The sequence below is a fragment of the Felis catus genome, chromosome A1 (assembly GCF_018350175.1).
Source record: "Felis catus isolate Fca126 chromosome A1, F.catus_Fca126_mat1.0, whole genome shotgun sequence".
Classification (NCBI taxonomy): Eukaryota; Metazoa; Chordata; class Mammalia; order Carnivora; family Felidae; genus Felis; species Felis catus.
The window spans coordinates 82,785,430-82,808,076 of record NC_058368.1 but is presented as its reverse complement, the minus strand read 5'-3'; the positions used below and the strand labels follow the sequence as shown (position 1 = coordinate 82,808,076).

General features: G+C 41.3%; 2 protein-coding genes and 1 long non-coding RNA gene across 20 annotated transcripts in view; 1 reads left to right on the top strand and 2 right to left on the bottom strand.

Moving 5' to 3' along the window:
• UPF3A (UPF3A regulator of nonsense mediated mRNA decay) overlaps nucleotides 1–9,043 on the bottom strand; it is a 35,005-nt gene extending 25,962 nt beyond the window's left edge. For all 14 annotated transcript variants that reach the window (XM_045056279.1, XM_045056274.1, XM_045056291.1 and 11 more), the window contains exons 1-5: nucleotides 8,581–9,043; nucleotides 7,469–7,575; nucleotides 5,805–5,911; nucleotides 2,459–2,557; nucleotides 2,224–2,334 (exon numbers count right to left, since the gene is read on the bottom strand). In XM_045056279.1, coding sequence (XP_044912214.1) covers nucleotides 2,224–2,334; nucleotides 2,459–2,557; nucleotides 5,805–5,911; nucleotides 7,469–7,575; nucleotides 8,581–8,910 — 754 coding nt within the window. In that variant the 5' untranslated portion in view covers nucleotides 8,911–9,043. The remainder of the gene's footprint in view (nucleotides 1–2,223; nucleotides 2,335–2,458; nucleotides 2,558–5,804; nucleotides 5,912–7,468; nucleotides 7,576–8,580) is intronic.
• CDC16 (cell division cycle 16) overlaps nucleotides 7,469–22,647 on the bottom strand; it is a 46,556-nt gene continuing 31,377 nt past the window's right edge. For 2 of the 5 annotated variants that reach the window (XM_003980542.5, XM_006927426.5), the window contains one exon: nucleotides 20,540–21,022. In XM_003980542.5, coding sequence (XP_003980591.1) covers nucleotides 20,763–21,022 — 260 coding nt within the window. In that variant the 3' untranslated portion in view covers nucleotides 20,540–20,762. Of the gene's footprint in view, nucleotides 7,576–10,387; nucleotides 10,785–20,539; nucleotides 21,023–21,301; nucleotides 22,337–22,647 lie in introns of those variants that run through there. The other 3 variants (XR_002742114.2, XM_045056341.1, XM_045056333.1) reach the window with 3 other exon arrangements.
• On the top strand, nucleotides 9,272–10,986 carry LOC111560393. Its single transcript, XR_006597086.1, has 2 exons — nucleotides 9,272–9,404; nucleotides 9,763–10,986. It is a non-coding gene; the product is annotated as an uncharacterized LOC111560393 (long non-coding RNA).

Below are 22,647 nucleotides of genomic sequence, written 5' to 3'. Positions count from 1 at the left end.
CTGTTCCATCCTAGGCACTGTCACCACCACCTGGCAGCAGGGATGCTGAGGCTCAGGTGTGGCCACACAGCTGCTAAGTCTTAGGGCTGGAACCTGAGCCCAGGTCTGTCCACTCCACAGACCCTAGTGCCACCACACTAACCTGGAACTTCAGAGGGATTTAATATTTCCATTTAACCCTCATTGCTCAGACTAGATCATAAGAGTCCACTGAAGGCCAAAATCGAAGAAAAGAAAAAGGTAATCTGCCATGAATTGCCTGATTAAGATCCAAACTTCAATGGGCACAGATTCTGAATCACACTTACTCATTCAGCAAAACACTATGATCACCTACTGTGCACCAGGAACAAGGTGAGGGGCTGGGAATGGGAAAGGATGTCCCCCTTGTGTGGGAGGGTAGCTGGAGCAGCTGGGTGGTGTGTGTCTGGCCACCAAGGCCTGCCTCAAAACTATCCACCAGTGGAAGCTCCTGGTCCTTTTCTGTGGGTACCCTGTACAAGGGCTTTTATAGCAAAGTAGGAAAGAAATGATAGTGGGGGGGTGGGGGGCAGGGCAAGTCCTGTAAATTTTTAATTTGCTTCTTTTCTAAGCTCTTCCTAAATTTAACATGCTCTACAGTGAGATCTCGATTTGCCTCCAGTAAGTTTCCTTCCCCAGTTTGCCCCAGGTCAGTGATGGTGCTCCCATCCACTGATCTGTTTGGGTAAAACTCCTGGGGGCCTGGATTCTTTCTGTTTCCTTTCTTCCCACACCCAATCCGCCAGAGCTTATGTGGACTCTGCTGGCTAGCACAAGCAGCCCTCCCTGGACTGGAGCAAAGCCTCCCCACTGGAAGCCCAATGTCTCCTCAGGGCATCCACAATCCATCATGTATGGAGCGACAGGGAGAACTAATCAAGCCACGCCACTCCCTCAATGGTCTCCAGCTGTCTCTCCAATAAACTCCGAACTTCTCACTCACCTGCCTCTCCAGCCACTCCGCCTGAGGCCCACCTGTGTACCAAGCACACAGGCACGTATCCCACTCCTATGGGCCCGCAGCTCAGCTCCCAGCTCTCATCTCTAGTCCCCTCTTCTCCCGCCTCTTAGCATGGCTGCTCTCAGCTCAAATGTGGACTCAGAGGGCCTTTCCCACTCAGGATTATTTCACCACATTGTGGCACTGCCCCATGAAGATGCCCTGGCTTGAAGCCTGGTTATTTTTCGGGTGTTTACTGCAGTCTTGCCCATGAGCAGGGCAGCTACGTGATGGCCGTGGCCATGCTCACTCCCTACTCCCAGTCAACATGTGCTAACCAAAAATGAGCAAATGTACCCTAAGCACATCTTTACAAATATTTGCTTTAGTGATTAAAAATCTTTTGAGCCACACATTAAATCAGCTGTTACAAAACATAAACCTTCATTACTTGACTAATGACCATTTCAAATGTTAACCTCTCTTACTACTTACCTCAACAAACATTTACTGAATACCTAACCTTGTCTAACCATGTACTACTGGGACCACCAATATGAAAATACGGTTCTACTGGGGGGGAAGGGTGGGGAGAGATGGGTAAATAAAAATGTAAATTATTAACAGGGCAATCATCCCGTTCTAGACATCTTGATGGGCAAGTGGGACACAGCCACAGGGAGGGATAGGAGAGCAGGGGCGAGTGGGAGCAGACAGCAAGGGAGACACCAGGTAAGTTTACAACCTGCCACCAGGAGATAGCCATTTCTAAAATATACTGCTTGCAAAAAAGGGCTGAAGCCTGATTCAAAGCAGACTCTGTGCTCCGGCTGGGTTTATCCACTTGTCTGCTTGCTCTCTCAGAGTGCTTGGTATTTTCTGAACAGTAACAACATGGCCTCACACTTGGGCAAAGCATCTCATCTCTAGGACTGCTCTTGAGAAAGATGACTGATTTCAATCTTGAGACACAGCACTCCTTCCCTGATGTAGCAGGCACAGAGCACTCCACGGTCTTCTTTACTGCTCGTCTGGAAGCATCATAACTGTCAACAAAACGCCTATGACTGGAAGTTCTGGTGCTCTCCATCAACAGACACGCAGAAATATTTTCACGGGTTGCCATCCTTTTGTTACAACTGGAAAACATTCTACATTCCTGCCAAGCCTGTCATGAGCGTGTATTTTTAAATACTCATGAAAAAGAAATACAAGCTTTGTAAGTACACGTCTCAACAAAGAGAAGAAATGAGCAAACAGACCAATAAGCTCTCTTGTCTTTGCCTCCATGTCTCCCAGAAGAGTTTCAGGATTGGCATTCGTTTTCTCTTCCTCCACACAGTAAGTTTCCAAAAACTTCTTGTATTCCGGATCTGTAAATTTAAAAAGAAAAATGGAAAATAAACATGCTCCTCCCCATATCTGGTAGACGAATTATATCTGATCAGTGTATTTGATTTGGCAGTTTCCTAATTCAGCCTTTGTAAAAGGACTCACCATCTTCAATGCTTCCGGTTTTGGCATCTTTTTTCTTTAGCTTCTTTTTGGCTATCTTCTGGAATGGGGCAAACTCTACCACTGCAGGATATTCTAGGCCTGTATTAGAAACAAATTGCAAAAGCCATTCTGAAATTCCACTACATTCATTTTAATAAATAACGTTTGCTTTCTTAAAGACCGCGTATAACAATGACAATGCTAACTGTTTTAACTATATTTCGAGCAACCACAACCTTAGCATGTCAAACTCCCGACATGAACAAAGGACGAGCATTTATTTATCAAATAAAATGATTTTTCATGTGTTAGTAGTGGTTACAAAACTGAATGCATTCAAAATTCATCAAATGGTGAATTTTACATTAACTCAATGTTAATAAACCCTCTCTTTCCCACTGAAGAGTTTATCGTGGAGTACCTTTAAATACATTTCTTAGTCACATTTAAATTTCTTCTGATTTTAAAAGGTTAATTCCATTATCAATCTGTTATGTGAGTTCAAGGGAATTACTCTGCTTACAAGAGACACTTGTCTAAAAGAGGGGCTTCGAAGGGTGTGCACAATAATCAGACAGGGTTTGCTTCAAACAGGAATGTTTACAATGAAAGCCATGAGAAACTGACTTGGTCATTATGTGCGGGGGGGGGGGGGGGGGGGAACATACCAAGAAATGTTCACCAAGATAACCTGCTATACACTTAATCAACAGATGGAACACTTTCATGTTGGTACTAAATTCACTGAGTAATCACCTTCAGCCTCGTCAGGAATGGTCACGTGACTATGATATTGCAACTCTTATTATCTGAAAGATATTTTGATGCTAACCCTAACTATCCAGGAGAAAGTCAAGAACCAGGAGGAGAGCAGGGCTTTGGACAGAGAGGAACAATGTCTCATTCACTGCTCCATCAACAATGCCTGGGACATAGATAGTTATTAAATAGGAGTTGACACACTTTCTGATTTCAAAGCTTATTACAAACCTACAGTAATCAAAACAGTATGGTATTGGGGCACCTGAGTGGCTCAGTCAGTGAGCATCTGACTCTTGATTTTGGCTCAGGTCATGATTCCAGAGTTGTGGAATCAAGCCCCACCTTGGGCTCTGTTGAGCATGGAGCCTGCTCCAGATTCTCATTCTCTCATTCTCTCATTCTCTCATTCTCATTCTCTCTCTCTCTCTTTCTCTCTCTCTCTCTCTCTCTCTCTCTCTCTCTCTCTCTCTCTCCCCTTCCTGCCCCTCTTCCTCACTCACACATGCTCTCTCTCTAATGGGGAAATTGGGAAGATGACATTCAATGGGGAAATGACGATCTTCTTTAACAAATAGTGCTGGAAAAACTGGATAACCACATGCAAAAGAATGAAGTTGAACTCTTACCTAGTATCACAGACAAAAGTTAGCTGAAAATGGATCAAAGACCTAAACATGACACTTAAAACTATAAAACCCTTGGCAGAAAACATGGGAGTAAAAGCTTGACATTAGATTTGGCAATGACTTCTTAGATATGACACCAAAAGTACAGGCAACTAAAATAAAAAAAGAAAAATTGGACATCACATTAGAAACATCAACAGAATACGGTATATGTGCTGCCAAAGCAAGCACTGAAACATCAACAGAATACAAAGACTACCTATGGAATGGGAAAAAAAATCATATATCCAATGAGGGGTTAAGATCTATAATATATTAACAAAAATTTTACAATTTAACAAGAAACAACTCAATTTAAAAATGGGCGAAGAAATTGAACATCCCTCCATTTCTCTTCCTCCAAAGAAGACATCAGCAAACACACAAAAAGATGCCGACATCACTAAGCATTAGGGAAATGCAAATCAAAATCACAATGAGATACTGCCTCATACCCACTAGGATGTCTGTTACTAAAAAACCCCAGAAAACAACAATTGCTGGCAAGGATATGGAAAAACTGGAACCCTGTGCACTATCAGCAGGAAGAGAAAATGAAGCAGCCTCTACAGAAAACAGTAGGGCAGTTCCTCAAAAAATTAATACTATAATTATAATATGATCTAACAATCCCACAATGGTATCCACCCAAAAAAACTGAAAGCTGGGTGTCTAAGAGATACTTGCACACCATGTTCACAGCAGCACTGTTCACAACAAAGAGCTGGAAGCAACCCAAGGGTCCACTGAAAAATGGATAAACAAAATGTGGTACACACACAGCCAAATATTACTCAGCCTTAAAAAGGAAATTCTGACACCTGCTACAACATGGGTGAACACTGAGGACACCAGGCTACATGAAGTAAGCCAGGCACAAACAGAGAAATACTGTAAGATTCCACTTTTAGGAGGTATCCAGAGTAGTAAATTCATAGAAACAAAACACAGAAAGGTGGATGCCAGGGGCTGGGGGTGGGGGAGGAGAGGGGAGTTATCTAACAGGTACAGAGTTTTTGTTTTACAAGGTGAAAAGAGTTCTGGAAGTGGGCTGCACAACAGTGTGAATGTACTTAACACTACTGAACTATGCACTCAGGAAAGACTAAGATGGTAAATCTAGTTTTGTGTATCTTACCATAACTTTTTAAAAACTAAAGGAAAAAGGCACTTGAATAAACAAGCATTTAACACAAATGTCAAATAGTTCAAGCACTAAATTTGTTTTTGCTCAAAGAAAAGAATCTCTTGACCTAGTCACTCTTTGAGGGTTTCTTGCTCCCTCTCAGTGGAGAAGAAAACACTTATCAGTAGTGTGGTGGGTAAAGTGGGAGGAGGCTGGCTGGTGAAAGGTGTACAGAGAATATGTTGATACAGGTGTACAGACTTGATTGCAGTGGACACAACAGTTGACAGTCTGACAGGAAAGGAGGACAAAGGGAGGACCCAAAAGTACAGAGCTGTCTCAGCGGGCAGCTGTTCAACAGTGAGAAAGTGATGTTCGTTACTACAATCCCCTTCCCCCATGACATAATCCAGAAATGTATGATTATAAAAAGTTCTCTGTTTAAGACATAGATATAAGTAAATAATATAATTTAAAAGACTTATATTGAATATGAACAAAGCAATTCAGTTTTGGTACATAAGAAAGTGAAGCTCACTTATCCAGGAAACTCATTTATATGAAAAACTTCACTCTCTGATAATACATAAATAGATTACAAAGACTTGGAGTTCTTTGGTTTACACATAATTTCAATTTTCAACACAAGCACATAACCACAGTAACACAATAAAAATTTATGAACTTATTTTAAGTCGGTATCTGAGAACTTAATTACAGTTCACAAACATTCCAGCAAAACATAATTAATGTAGTTAGAGATTATAATAGTTTAAAAAGCCAACAATCGAACCTTTACTGTCAATGAAGATATATCCATCAAAACGATCTCTAAAAAGAAGGATGTCATCAGGATTTCTAAAATTAATGTATGCTCTTGAGTAGAGATGAGGATAAAGACTGAAATAAAAGATAACAGTGAAAACTGTTAGCAAAAAAATGCAAGGCTTCTTTAATTTTGATTTTCTTTTCCTTTTCTAGATGCAACAAACTATTTCAAATAAAACCTTTATGCCAAAGAATCACTTCTCTTTTAATTACAATAATATGGGTATTCTTTAGCAAAAAAAAACAAAAAAACAAAAATAAACAAAACATTACCCGAGATCTTTTTAATAACTTGGGAAAGACACTTAAGGTAAGTTTCTCTATTACACAAAACCAGGGTTAAAATAATGGTCTTCCGAGGTTGAAAAATCACAGGCAAAGTTATTTAAAGGTTTTCCTTAGTACATACAATGATGTAATACAACCTAATCATGATTCATTCACAGTTGAAAACGTTATATTTACAAGATATTCTTCACTGATGGCCACTTTTACGTATTTTAAAGGGATATTAATTGTAGCACATGGTATGGGGACTATAGAAGAACTAACTCTTTCTCCTTGATCTCACAACTACCAATTTCCTTCATAGGCAGGAACTTTCAACCCCATTTCACAGACATGAACACTGAGGCCCAGAGAAATTCAGTATGTGCAAAAGGTGCAGCTAGTTAAAGATAGGACTATGATTCAACCTGAGTCACTCTGAGTCCGGTGCCTGTCCTTTAATGGTACCAGTTTTCTTAAACGTTAGTCATTTGAAAATCATCTATTTTTTTAAAACCAAATCTATATTTACCTGTGATATTTTTCTTTGAATGGACTGGCATTTTTAACTTAAATGTATTTATTCAGAAGGAAAGTTTATATGGCTACCATAACAAACTCATGACACTCATGACACTGAAGATAAAAAGGATAATAATGATAAAGGTAATAATAAAAACAGTGAAAAATCACAAAATTCTAGCTGAACTATCACCCGTTGAAGGTCTCACATGAGGTCTGCTCTTTCATTGTTAATAAAAAGAAGATCTGGGGGCGCCTGGGTGGCGCAGTCGGTTAAGCCTCCGACTTCAGCCAGGTCACGATCTCGCGGTCCGTGAGTTCAAGCCCTGCGTCAGGCTCTGGGCTGATGGCTCAGAGCCTGGAGCCTGTTTCCGATTCTGTGTCTCCCTCTCTCTCTGCCCCTCCCCCGTTCATGCTCTGTCTCTCTCTGTCCCAAAAATAAATAAACGTTGAAAAAAAAAAAGATCTGGAGGTGTGAAAGTGTTGTCAGAGCCACCTTACTACCAAGAAGTAAAAGAGAATCAAAAAAGATATAACCTGGCAGGTGTGAGGTGGGGACAGGGGTCTTAGTGATTTAAGGGAGCACAAGTCGGTTTCTGGGGGCTGGAATATTGTTTCTGTCTCTGGTGTTTGTTCTCTTTAGACTATGGTGGTGCTAGTAGAATGTAATGATCTGCCTACTTGGAAACAATTTGCAGAAATAAAGGTCTGCACTGATTTCTGAGTACATGTAAGAAAGAAGATGGAAATAAACATAGCTTTCATCATCTATAATAATCTTAATCTCTCATCAAGTGACAAGGCCTCCCAGCTTCTTAATGTTGGTAAGCAGCTTCTCACCTGAAATCGGCAGTAAAGAACTCAAAGTAATCATGTGCCGGCAGTGGGTGTAGCTGCTCTTCCAGCTGTTCCTTGGTGAGGCTGGGAGGAAGCCGCCGGATGACCACCTGTAGAAAGGACTCTGGGTGGGTTTTGTTTCACTATCATTGCCTCAATAATTTGAATGTCACCTGTGTTTTGGTTCAGAAGGAGATCTCAACCAGGAGTCCAGCAGAAACACCCATTTTAGGAAAAGCTAAGAAATACATGCATGGAGAACATGGCTGTCAAAAGGGTAATGAGGGCTGACTAATCTAAACGGAATCAGTAAGGTCAGAAAAAGGGGTGCATAAAGCAGCTCCTTTTCAGGAAACCAGACAACTCTTGGCATGACGCTTACTGTCCATGCCCGAGTTGAAAAATAAAACCTCCGCCTACATTCTCCCTGCACGCAGAGCAACAGCAATTCTAACAGCCCGGCAGTGCACCTGTTCTTCCTGCCAAGGGACCTCCGCCTGCGATGCGCACTTGTCGCCCCTGCCCGCAGTATCCTCCCGCCGCCCTCCCTGGACAGGACCGGACCCTCGCCGAGCCGCCCCCTCGCATCGCCCGGGCCGAGGACAGAGCCTCCCCGTGGCCCAGCATCTCAGCGTGGCAGCCCCAATCAGAAACAACACAGGCTGAACGCACTCTTCTTCCTCCTTCCATACCAGAAAAGGCCGCGTTTGGCGTAACGGGAAACGGTTCCAGCTGCACGTCGTCCCCGCCTCCCCCAGCCGCTGTCCGCGGTGCTGAAGCGGCTGGCCCAGCCCCGACCCGCGCTCCCAGAACACGCCGTGCGTGGCATCACCTCCTCCCAGCACTCCAAACCCTGAGCCCGCCCCGTCTTCGCTCAGACCATCCCTCTTCTCGCGAGGTTCGCCTGCCCAACCCCGTTCCCGCAGCCCCTCGCCTCCGCCCACCCACCTTTCTTAGCCCCACCCCTCGAGACCCCGCCCCCCAACCATTGGCCCCACCCCCGCCACGCTGAAGAGCATCCCTCTTCTCCTCGCGAGGTTTGCAGGACGACCTCGCCTCTCCTGTTGAAGACCTTCCTCCTCTCGCGAGGCTTATCTGTCCCGCCCCTTCCCCACCTTGCTCAGGACCGTTTTCTTCTCCTCGCGATGTTTGCAAATGCCGTCCCCGCAAACGAAGAACGAGGCTGGTGGCGCCTCGGGTTCTCGCCGCGGCGACTCCCGGCGGAACTGGACTTCCACGGCCGACGGCTTCTCCCTCCCGCTCGGGCCCCGCGCAGCAACGGCAGCCCCTGGGCCTCCGGCCCCCTCCTTCTCTGAGCGCATCTCGCACCCGCCGCGGAACCGTCTCTGCCTCCCTCCCAGGGCGAAACCTCGCGAGAACTGGGACGACACCGCCCCTTCTCCCTCCCTCCGCTCCCCCAACCCATGGTGCTCCACGTCCAGCATGGCATCCTTCTGTCCCAGGGGACTCAACCTGGTAGTGCCGCGGGACGTAAAGCCGAGGTGGGCCCTGGCAGCCCGGGTAGGTCTGGGACGGCAAGGGGTCGAAAGGCCTCTCCCAGTAGCCAGTCGGCGGGAAATTAGGGACCAGAGCACGTTTGGCTAAGTGTTCCTGACAATTACACGTGCTTCACAACGTATTTACAGCTATTTTATTTTCCAAGGAAATCTGAACCTTTCTTCAGAGAACAGCACTTAAGAAGAATGGAGGGGTTGGCAAACAGCACAAATGGCTTCCCCATACGGAGGAGAATAAATGCGCCGCAGTTGGAAGCAGAAAGTGGCCGGCTCAGAAAGAGAGTTTATTCATCTCTGAGCCCCGCATTCTAGGGGCGAGTGCCTTGCTCAGACCCAGGGCACCCACAAAACGGGGCCTGAAGGATTTGCAGCAATTTTTACACAACTGTTCGAAGCTATTAATGGGACAGCAACCAAGTCAGGTTCTCGTTCATATATTTTTCTTTTATGAACTTAAGAGGCAGTAGCACTTCAGATTAGAATGTATAGAAGGTCTTCAGTTTTGATGTTTATTTTTGAGAGAGGGAGAGAGAGCACGAGTGGAGGAGGGGCAGAGAGAGAGGCAGACACAGAATCCAAAGCAGGCTCCAGGTTCTGAGCTGTCAGCACAGAGCCCAACGCGGGGCTTGAACTCACAAACCTCGAGATCGTGACGTGAGCTGAAGTGGATGCTTAGTTGACTGAGCCACCTGGGTGCCCCATCAGGTCTTCATTTTTAAATGCCACGTTTTTTCATATTTTCTATTTTTTAATTACCTTGGCTGTATTTGTCATTCATAGCATCTTTCTCCCAAGAACTTCCGAGCACAAACAGAGATGAAGGGAGTCACTGTCAGATACTGGAGGTAAGTCCAGGCCTAATTCTAGTGCTTTATCCTTAAACTACTCGCTACCAATGAACACACTGGGAATGTGACTTTTAAATGAGCCAAGACTCAAAAAGCAGTTCCAAAGCAGTTTTCTAAAACCCCATGAAGGGGGCAAGGAGCAGTTGTCAATATTTCATAAATCTAAAGGAATCCTATTAGAAACACACCTATGATAAGGTTGCCCACCCTTGCTCCACGGTTTTTTTTTTTTCTTTTTTTTTTGGTCTCAAATAAACTCCGTACAGACAGTTTAGGTATGCTGATCAAAAGCTCTGATGATATAACCTGTGATAAAAAGAAGGAAAATATGGTTGCCACCTAAAATCATTTAATACAGGGGCGCCTGGGTGGCTCAGTCGGTTAGGAGTCCGACTTTGGCTCAGGTCTTGATCTGCTGGTTTGTGAGTTCGAGCCCTGTGTTGGGCTCTGTGCCGACAGCTTGGAGCCTGGAGCCTGCTTTGGATTCTGTGCCTCCTCCTCTCTCTTCCCCGACTTGTGCTCTGTCTCTATCAAAAGTAAATAAATGTCAAAAAAAATTAAAAAATAAAATCTTTTAATACAAAAGACGGAAAGGAGGTAGATGCAGAAGGGGCTGATGTTGAAAAACGTGAAAACCATTCATTTGAAAAATTGGAATGTTTCAGCAGTCTTTACAGAGCACATATTTGGACTTTTAAAAAACTGCTCTCAATCTATTTGCAGGTCTTTACTTTTCTAATTTCTTGATATTATTTAGACTAACCAACTGAAAAACTGGCATTACTGGAGCCATTTTAAAATCGAGTCTGAGTGGCCAGTGGAGAGAAACTGCCATACTCACCTTTGAACTGGGTCAAAACCTTTGCACTGGGTAAAACGGCAGTTGTTTTAAGCAACTGTTTGAAAAGTCAGCAGACAGACATCCGGATCACAAGTCTGGTGGTTGTGGACTTTCTGAAGACAGAATCAGCACTCAGTCAGTATATAACCCAGAGTAGCCTAGCCTGTTAAAACACCCATAGAAAAAAAATTTCTTCCTTAAATCATGTCATTGCACCTCCCTTTGTTTTCCTCATGAAAACCACCTTGCTTTCCTGAATCTGTGCTCCCGAAACTGCAACTCTTTGGTCCCAAATAAATACTCATTTGCCTCTCATTGTGGCTCTTTATTTTCAGGTTGACACAGTCATCTAAATATCTTTTGCTCTTTGGTGAGGTTTTTAAATTGAGATAAGGATTCTAAACCTCATACCACAAACCTACTCACATCTATACTAGGCCAAAAAGCAAAATTGTCAAATGGAGATAAGAGCTCCTGTCTTCAGAAAGGGAGTTCTCATTAGGCCCAAGTCATGTGCAACGCTTTGTGGTATTCCTGTGTCCATACTGTGCCCCCGTAGTGAAGCCACGGTTTATGCTATGGCTTCGGCCTGGAATGTCCTATCCTGAAGGACGTTCCTGAAGTCTTTCTCATCCCAACCCAACATCTTCCCAGCCAAAGTGATTCAAGATCCCCAGAAATTCAAGCATACCTCCATTTGCTAGTTACTACATTGTTTCAATGCTGAATATTCCCTAACAACCTAGAACTGTGCCTTCACTTAGGCAGGAACTATGTCTTTATCCAACTCTGTGCCCAGTCCAGGCCTGTAGGTGGCACCTACAGGCACTCACATGTTTGCTGTATGTGTACTGCAATCTGGACAGCAAAATGCCCAAATGTTTTTTTTTTTTCCCCTAGCCAACAGCCACCATGGTCAATTTTTAAAGACTCCTCGGATTCTTTACTTCCTGTTATTAACAAATAAGGTTCTCAGAAATGGTTTCACAAAAATGACACAATTTTAGAATTCAGGTATGACTATGAAATTATTCTGTAAATTAAAAAATCTTATAGTACAAATTTCAAGATACAGTGAATGAAATACTCTTGCAAAATAGCTTAAGATTTTATATGAAAAAATAAGTACATCACAAAGAAAGTCTAGATTCCTACATACTGCCAAGCCTGTTATATACGTTTTCTTTTACATTGTTTTACATACGCACAGAACTACAGACAATAAAAGAAAATAATCTCCAAATGTCAAAGTGAATAAAGTAGGTAACTTTGCTTTGCCACACATGAATGTGATCCTGGGGTGAATGCTTGTCACAGGAAAGGCTACATTTTACTTGGGAGCACATCTAATTGGTAAATGGCACTGGTTTAAAGCAGCAGGTGACCATAACACTCCCATATCCCTTTGAAAATGACAGCATGATCACTTTAAAGTTGGCAAGAAGGATGCCTTTTTAGTAAACCAAGCTCTGAAGCCTAAACATTGGTACTAGACTGCTGACCTGAAAAACAGCTTGGATTTTGCCTTTCATTTCTTAAAGCACTGTCAATATGGTAATTAGGCTCATTTATCAGGAGTTTGCTTTTTCGGAAACTTAAAAAAACATACCATGTGATCAATGAAGAAATTACAGGAAGAAATATTTTATCTGGAAGGCAAAATAAACTTGAAAAAAGTATTAATACCTACATTTTTATCTATTTTAAAAATTACTATTTTAAGTTCAGTCATTTGATTTTCCAGCCCCAGCTAAAGAGGGGAGGCATAACAATAGGCACATGTGATCCTGATAGAAAAGAGATAAAAAAAAGCCATTAAATAGAAAGATGAAAACTCAGAACCACACTATTTGAGTCTGAAGAGCAGCAGGTAACTCACGACCTAAGTGCATGACTGCACTAAACTGACATTCGCTGTCATAAGCTGAAACACACAATAGCTAGGATGCTATAGCTGCACTCAAATTCCTCAAATGTACAAAGTCTTATTTTTATTTTTTTCAATGTTAATTTTTGAGACAGAGCACGAGTGGGGGAGGGGCAGAGAGAGGGGGAGAGAGAGAACAGAATCCCAAGCAGGCTCCAGGCTCTGAGCTGTCAGCACAGCCTGATGCAGGGCTCAAACCCACAAACTGTGAGACCATGACCTGAGTGGAAGTTGGACGCTTACCCAACTGAGCCCCCCAGGCAACTTACTTTAAAGACCTCCTGGAGTTAGACCTCAGGAAATGAGAGCCATTATTATTATCATATTTATTTATTTATTTGTTTGTTTATTTATTTGTTTATTTATTTATTTATTTATTGCCTTAGCTTCTTAAGGTAGAACTATATGGAATACATGTTAGATTAAGAAAAAAAGTTGGTGCTTAAGGAACCATTTCAGGTGCCAGGAAAATTCATTTCTGTACAATACTTTGTTAATAATGCTCTGAACAAATGTCTCAGAAACCGCAAAACATAGGATAATATACCTGGTGAAGTCAGGATGAAGGCTTGCAAGGGTTACAACAAATGAAGCATATAACCCTATCCCTTTATTATATGACATATTTAAAGCTTTAAAAGAGAAACACTGTCAACCAAAAATTTTTCTGGCTAAACCATTCCTCAAGAAGGAAGGAGAAATTAAGACATCCCCAACAAACAGAGGTTAAGGGAGTTTATCACTGGTAGACTAGTACAAGTGCCCTTTTAAGAAATCCCAAAGGGAGCCCTTCAAGCTGAAATGAAAGAAAGCTACACAATAATTTGGAATCATATCAAGAAATAAAGAACAATAGTAATGATAACTACATAGGTAAATATAAAAGCCAGTATTAGTGTACTTTTGGTTTTTGGTCTCTAACTCCTTTTTTCTTATATGATTTAAAAAGCAAATGAATAAAATAGTATTTACAAATCAATGTTAATGGGAACAATGAAAAAAGATGTAATCTGTGATAAGAAGAAAGGGAAGGAGGCGTATAACAACAGTGTATGTATGCTACTAAAACTAAATTGGAATCATTCAAACTAGGTTGTTATAAATTTAAGTCAGATATTGTAATCCCCAGAGTAGCCATGAGGAAAAAAAACAAAAAGCCCCAGAATAGTAGAGTATCAAAATGGCACATCACACACACAAAATCAACTATAAGATAAGGAGGGAACAAAAAATATGTAACACTTACAGAAACAAATAGCTGTATGGCAGCTCAAGACAAATTCCTTATCAGTAACTACTTCGAATGTAAAAGATCAAACCCTCCAATTAAAAACCAGAATGGATAAAAAAATATGATCCTACCTGCTTTAGACACAAAAGGGTGAAAGTAAAAGGATGGAAAAAATTACTCCATGTAAATAGTAATGGAGAGAGCTGGGCTGGCAAACTGTTATGAGACAAAAAGGACATTATATATTGATAAAAGGGTCAAAAGTTATAACAAGTATAAATATATATGCATCCAATAAGAGAGCCCCAAAATACATGAAGCAAGCATTGGCAGAACTAAGGGAGAAATAGACTTCTATAATAATAGTTTCAGACGTCAACACCTTATTTTCAATAATGGAATAAGTAGGCAGAAGATCAATGAGGAAATAGAAGACTTGAAAAACACCATAAACCAATTAGACCTAACAGACATACACAGACCACTCCACCCAACAAAAGCAGAAAATACAATCTTCTCCAGTGAACAGGGTATATTCTCTAGGAAGGACCATAAATTACACCACAAGAAAAGTCTTAAACACTTAGACTGAAATCACACAAAATATTCTTTCCAACTACAATGGAATAAAACTAGAAATCCTAAGACAGGAAAAACTGGAAAACCCACAAATATGTGGTAAATTAAACAACACACTCTTAACCAATGAGTCAAAGAAGAAATCACAAGGAAAATTAGCTAATACCTCAGCACAAATGAAAACAAGAACACAGTGTAACACTTAGGGGCTGCAGCAAAAACAGTGCTCAGAGGGAAATTTATAGCTGTAAATGACTGTGTTAAAAAATCTTATTTCAGTAATAAAACTCTACACCTTAAGGAAATAGAAAAAGAATAGCAAACTAAACCCAAAGCTAGCAGAAGGAAGGAATAATAAATATTTGAGTGGAAATGAAATATAAACTAGAAAAACAACAGAGGAAGTCAACAAGATCAAAAGTTGGTTTTTTGAAAAGAGCTACAAAGTTGTCAAACCTTTAGCCAGATTGAGGGGGGAAAAAGACATTACTAAAATCATAAAATGGAAGAGGAGATATTATTACAGACTTTATAGAAATAAAAAAGATTGTAACAGGATACCATGCACCATGGTTAACCAACAAAGTGAACAACCTGGATGGACAAATTCTTGGAAACATACCAACTACCAAAACTGACTCAAGAGGAAACAGCTATTAGCAAGTAAAGACATTGAATCAGTAATCAAAAACCTCCCAACATGGAAAGGCCCAGGACCAAAAGCCTTCACTGTTAAAGAATTAACATTAGTTCTTCTCAAAAACCTGAAGAGGAGAGAGAATCCTACTTCACTCATTTTATGAGGCCAGCAGTACCCCAACACCAAAGCCAGACAAAGGCACTATAAGAGGACTACAGACCAATAAATAGCTCTTATGAGCATATATGTAAACTCAACAAAAAATTAAACATTCTATTAAAAGGATCATACAATGTGACCAAGCAGGATTTATCTCAGGATTGCAAGGGCAGTCCAACACACAAAAATCAATCAACGTAGGAGGCACCTGTATGGCTTAGTCAGTCAAGCATGACTCTTGATTTGGGCTCAGATCATGATCTTATGGTTCATGGGTTCGAGTCCTGTATCGGGCTCAACGCTGATGGTGTGGAGCCTGCTTGGGATTCTGTCTCACTCACTGCCTCTCCCCTGCTCACTTGCTTGCTCGCTCTCTCTCTCTCTCAAAATAAACACTTTTTTTTTTTTTTTTTACAAATTTAAAAAAATCAATGTAAACTATCACATTAATATAATGAAGGAAAAAACCTTCAAGACGTTATATAAGTGAACCAGAGATGTGGCCCTTGTATATTGAAGCCTATGTTGTTTACTTCTTCACAGCAGACAGGGTTGGTTAGCTCAAGCCCGACAATGCCAAGTCCAATTTTTACACATATCATTGTTTTAAATATAGCTTAAACAAGCGTATCTTTAGCCATCTAGAGCCTGCCTGTTTTGCATAATGGGTAAATCTACACGCAGCATCTGCAACCTGTACATAAGACACACCCTGGGACTATGAAGGACCACACAGCCACTGTGCTTCAGTCTTCTCTAACCTCCTCTTCCTGTCACACTGCTACCACATCGCCCCCAAAGAGCCGCTCAAATACACTTGCCCAAATAAAATATGCTACTGCCACCTTATGGTCATGTTTTTCCCTCAACAGCCCTGAAATCCTAGAACTCATTACCCCTCATCATCACATTGATCCACCTAAAAAAAAAAAAACAAAAAACAAAAAAACATTTGACAAAATTTGCAACTTTCTTGATGAAACAACTAAGCACTCAATAGAGTAGGAATAGAAGAGAACTCCTCCAAAACTATGAAGGGCATCGATGAGAACCTACAATAGCATTACCCTTGATGGTGAAAGACTGAAGCCTTGGATCAAGCCTGTCCTACGATCAAGGACAGGACAAGGATGCCTGCTTCTCACGTCTATTCAATGTAATACTGGAGTTCGAGTCAGAGAAGTTATGCAAGTGGGAAGAAATAAATACAATCCAAATTCAAAAAAAGAAGTAAAACTATCTCTATTTGCAGATGACATGATCCTATGATGTAGAAAGCTCTACATGTGCACATACATACACGCATGCACAAACTGTTAAAGCTAATAAATACATTCAGGATACTAAGTCAACACACAAAAAACAGTTGTTTCTCTATACACTAGGAATGAACAATCAAAAAAAGGAAACTAAGAGAACAATTCCATTTATAATAGCATCCAAAAAAATAATAAAATACTTGGGAATAAATTTAACCAAAGAGGTAAAAGACTTGCACAATGAAAACTACAAGCACTGCTGGAAGAAATCAAAAATGACATAATTAAATGGAAAGACAGTTTTTGTTTATGGATTAGATGATATAATATTAAGAAGACACAAATTCAATGAAATCTCTATGAAAATCCCAATGCCATCTTTTTTCAGAAATGGGGGGAAAAAACATTCTAAATTCATATGGTAATTCGAGGAAGCCACAACAGCCAAAACAATCTTGAAAAAGAAAAAGTTGGAGGATTCACACACCCTAATTTCAAAGCCTACTTATAAAGCTATAGTAATCAAAACAGTGTGGAACTAGCCTAAGGATACACATATGGACCAATGGAATAGAATCCAGAGCCCAGAAATAAACTCTCATATTTGTCATCAATTTTTCTTTAAGTTTATTTATTTTGAGAGAGAGAGAGAGAGAGAGAGAGAGAGAGAGAGAGAGAGAGAGAGAGAGGAAGCCGAAAGGAGAGAGAATCGCATGCAGGCTCAATGCTGTCAGCACAGAGCCTGACATGGGGCTCGAACTCACAAACCATGAGATCAAGACCTGAGTCAAAACCAAGAGATGGACATTTATTTAACCAACTGAGCCACCCAGATATGCCTACCATCAACTGATTTTTGACATGAATGCCATCACTCTTCAATGGGGAAAGGATAGTCTCTTTAAGAAATGGTGCTGGGAAAACTGAATATCCACACACCAAAGAATGAAGTTGAACACAGCTTACAACATTTAGACAAATTAATTCAAAATGGATCAAAGACGTAAATTTATGGAAATCTTAGAAGAAAACTTTAGTGAAAATCTGCATAACCTTGGATTTGGCAATGGTTTTGTAAATATGACACCAAAAACACCATAAACAAAAGAAACAATAAATTGGACTTCATTCAATTAAAAATTTGTATATCAAAGGACACTATCAAGAGAGTGAAAAGACAACTCACAGAATGGGAGAAGATATGTGCAAATCACATATCTGACAAGGATTTAATATTCAAAACCAATACAGGACTCCTATAGCTCAACAACAAAAAGAAACAGCTCAATTTAAAAGTGGGCATAAGGGGGCACCTGGGTGGCTCAGTTAACCATCTGACTCTTGATTTCGGCTCAGATCATGATCCCACAGTTTGATTTCAAGCCCCACATTGGGCTGTGTGCTGAGTGTGGATTCTGCTTTGGATTCTGTCTCTCTCTCTCTCTCTGCCCCTCCCCTGCTTGTGTTCTCTCTTTCTCAAAAAATAAACTTATACACACACACACACACACACACACACACACACACACACACACACACAAAGTGGCCATAAGATCTGAATAGACAGTTTTGCAAAACAGACATACAAATGGCCAGGAAATTCAGGATAAGATGCTCAATATCACTAGTTATTAGGGAAACACAAACGAAACAGCTACTTCCCACTGGAGTGGACTGTAACAACAAAAAATAAAAGTCCCAGTGAGGGTGCAGAGGAATTGGAACCTCATGCTCTGGGGGCGGGAATGTAAAATGGGCAGTTGCTGTAGAAAGTTGCCCAGTTCCTCAAAAAGTTAAGCACTGAATGGGGCTCCTGGGTGGTTCAGTCAGTTAAGCATCTGACTTCGGCTCAGGTCATGATCTCACAGTTTGTGAGTTTGAGCCCCACATCAGGCTCCGTGCTGACAGCTCAGAGCCTGGAGCTGCTTTGGATTCTGTGTCTCCTTCTCTCTCTGCCCCTCCCCTGCTTGCACTCTGTCTCTCTCTCTCTCTCAAAAATAAATATTTAAAAACATGTAAAAATAAAAAGTTAAGCACTGGATTATCACATGAGCCAATTCCCCTCCTAGGCAAATACCCAAAGGAACAGAAAACAGGGACTCAGATGTTTACACACGCATGCTCACAGCATTATTCACAATAGCCAAGAGATGGAAATAACTCATATCCATCCATAAATCAATGTGATGTACATTATGGAATATTATTGAGCCATAAAAGGAATAAAGTTCTGGTAAAAGCTGCAACAGGAATGAACCTTAAAAATATGCTTGATAGGGGCATCTAGTAAGTATCCGACTTTGGCTCAGGTCATGATCTCAGGTTTTGTGAGTTCAAGCCCCACATCAGGTTCTCTGCTGTCAGCACAGCCTGTTTTCAGATCCTCTGTCCCCTTTGCTCTCTGCCCCACCCCAGCTTGTATGCTCTCTCAAAAATAAATACTTTTATTAAAAAAATATGCTAGGTAAAGTCATACACGAAAGGACAAATATTGTGTGAATCCACTTACATGGTCTAGAATAAGCAAATTCAGACATAAAGTAGATTAGAGGTTACCAAAGGCTGGGGGGAGGACATGTGTGGAGTTCCTGCCCAAATGGGTACAAAATTTATTTGCAAGAATGAAAAAAAACTGGAAATAAGTACCACTGAAATGTACACTTGAAATTGGTTAAAATGGCTACCTACCCATATCTATACCCACACATGCACACAATTTCTTAGAGCACTAGGTTACAGAAAAATGGAAAAGCACAAGTTCCCACATGCTCCCCACCACACCTGTATCCGCACCTTGCACTGCGACATTTGTATCAATAGTGATGCATTATTAACTAAAGCCCATAGTTCATGTTATGTGTATTTTACCAGAACAAAGAATCACAACAAAAATGGATGGGGTTATATCACAGGGACACAGGAGCCAGGCTCAAGGAGGTCCCAATGGCCAAAGTTGAAATAATGAAGCCCTGGGGTGCCTGGGTGGCTTGGTCAGTTGAGCGTCTGACTTCGGCTCAGGTCATGATCTCGCAGTCCGTGAGTTCGAGCCCCGCGTCGGGGTCTGTGCTGACAGCTCAGAGCCTGGAGCCTGTTTCCGATTCTGTGTCTCCCTCTCTCTCTGCCCCTCCCCTGTTCATGCTCTGTCTCTCTCTGTCTCAAAAATAAATAAACGTTAAAAAAAAAATTAAAAAAAAAAAATGAAGCCCTAATATAATATTGTGTAGGATTATAACTTAAAATACAAAATATGTATACATATACATATGTATACATATTGATTTTTGATAATACTTAACTAATGGCTGAATAAATGGGAGAAGACACAAATTTTTGTTACAGAAGATTTCCAAATATGTGCAGATAGACCCCCCCAGATGGTGGAGCCCTTGGTCTTAAAAGCAAACAAACAAAAACAACCTTGGTCCTATTGAGGATAGGCTGAACTTCATGATTTGCTTCTAAATCACACATTACAGGCAGGGAAAAACAGTAACTTTACAGTGGAAAAACTTGGTAGGCATCATTGTAACCACGTGGTCAAGATTAACACCATCCGTGATAAGTCATGTTATATTATATACCCTCTGACATGTGATGAGAAAGATACTTCATTCCCATCTGTGTACTTTTTCCCCAAAACAAATAACCCTAGTCCAGTATGAGAAATACATCAAACTCCAACTGAGGGACATTCTACAAGACATCTGACCAGTCTTCCTCAAATCCCCTTCCTCAAATGTCACAGAAGTCTGACACATGGTCACAGCCAAGGGGAGCCCAAGGAGATGTGACAGCTAAGTGCAGTGTGGCCCCTGGATAAGATGCAGGGCAGGAAGAGGACATTAATGGGAAAATGGTGAAATCCAAATACAGCTCAGAGTTCCATTACTTGTAGCGTACCAATGTGCGCTTCTTTGTCATGACAAAGGTTTCAAAGTCACGTAAGATGAGAACAGGGAGAAACTGTCTAGGGGTCCTATGGGAGCTCTCTGTGCAGTCTCTGAAGCTTTTTCTTAAGACTAAAATTATTCTGAAAATGAAAGTTTATTGAAAAAGGAAAAACAGACATAATACACAATTTACCTCTTTATTCCTCTACCTATAATTGTTTTGTAGGGTCAGAAAACACCTGTTGCAAAGGTGTGCAGTCCAGTCTCTTTTGGCAGGCCCCCATTCCTAAATGTAGAGGTGCAGTCTGGATTCGCGTTAAGAAATGGGAAATTCTGAAGACAGGACAAGGGTGTGAGGAAACCCCAACCTCCCCCAAGGCAAAATGGAATGGAGATCTGTCTGCAATCAACTACTGTGGTCTGACATAGATGTCTCTAACATCATGTCACTTTCGTTCATTTCAATTTCAAAGGTTTCTTCCAAGGAAGGTCTGGGATCTGGAGTTTTCCTTGAGGTTTCCAGTGGTGCAAGCCCCGTTTCTTCTGCAGTTTGTTTTTCTACTTCAAATTCCCTGAAATCCCACGGAGGTGAAATAATGTTTTTTAGTGTCTTCATTGTATGCACATCAAAGTCATAACATTTTAATTTGTCTTTAATGTCTGCTCCTAAAAGGGAATACCACAAGGAGAATAAAATAAGAAACCCCGTCATTATCTATCATTTCCATCATCATGTATGTAGCACCACCTCCAACGTTTAGGTCCAATGGTACTTTTTTTATTTCTTAATGTTTATTTTTATTTTTGAGAGAGAGAGAGAGAGAGAGAGAGAGAGAGAGAGAGAGAGAGAGAGAAACGAACACAAGCAGGGGCAGGGGAGGGGCACACACAAGGAGACAGAACCCAAAGCAGGTTCCAGGCTCTGAGCTGTCAGCACAGAGCCCAATGAGGGGCTGGAACCCACAAACTGCAAGACCATGACCTGAGCGGAAGCCATCAGATGCTCAACGGACTGAGCCACCCAGGCACCCCTAAGTCCAATGGTACTTTTACGAGCACAAGTACAGCTCAGAAGGAGAAATTCCAATCACTCTCCTCCTCTTCTTTTTCTCGATTATCAAGGGCGGCTGCTGGGAGACTGACAAGCACATGTACTTCAAGCCCCATGTGGCAGCGGCACCATCCCTAAAGCCCCCCCACACAAGGGAGCCACAGCAGGCACTTGCCCTTGCATGTTACAAACAAGAACAGCCCACTGGCATTCCGGCATCGGTGCAGTTGCACCCTTATGCACACAGAAACACAATGAGGGGAAATACACTTTCCACACATCAAAATCTTATGAATGATGGAGAAGAGATTTCCAACAGATGTATTAGGTTCAATCATTTCTGACACAAAATAATTTTACACAGTTCAAACTAATAGCTTTCAGCAACAGGTGTTTTGACAGATAATGACAAACAAGCCTTCTAAAAAGAAAAACAGCACAGCACGGTGATTAAATACTGTATTGCACATTTGAAAGGTGCTAAGACAGAAGATTTTAAAAGTTCTCACTAAAAGAAAAATTATTTCTAACTATGTATGGTGATGAATGTTAACTAGACTTACCGTGGTGATTATTTCACAATATGTACAAATTCTGAATTATGGTATACACCTGAAACTAATGTTACATGACAATTATACCTGAATAAAAAATATATATAAATAGTAAGTAATGACTAATACACTTGGAAATCTCTGTAAGACCATTATCTTTGTGAGGACAGGCAAAATGTCTGTCTCACTCAGTACCCTACCTCCAGACCTTCTTTAGCTTTATAAGAATTTTGCATTTAAGCCTGTTGTAAGACCCTCCTCAAACAAAAGAGGAAACTGAGGCTCAGACTTACCCAAAGCCACAGGGCTTGGTGGCAGAGTTGAGATACCAACTCAGGGTCTTTAGGGTGCCAGAGCTCAAGCTTTCTGTTTTAGCTTTAAAAAAATGAGCCACAACATACACACCATAAAAAGTGTGCAGAGCTGGTCAAGTTCTCACATACACATATACCCACATGACCACCACCAGACCACCTCCAGTTCCCAGAAAACCACCTCACGCCCTTTCCAGTGAACACCTCCCCTTCCCAAACCAGAAGGAATCACCGCTCTAATTTTTCTATCACCACTGATCAATTTTGCTTATGATTAATCTTCACATAAATGGAATTTATCAGTATATATTCTTTTTGTCAAAATCTGGGAGATTCACCTAGGTTACAGTGTGACTTCATCGTTGGTCCTTT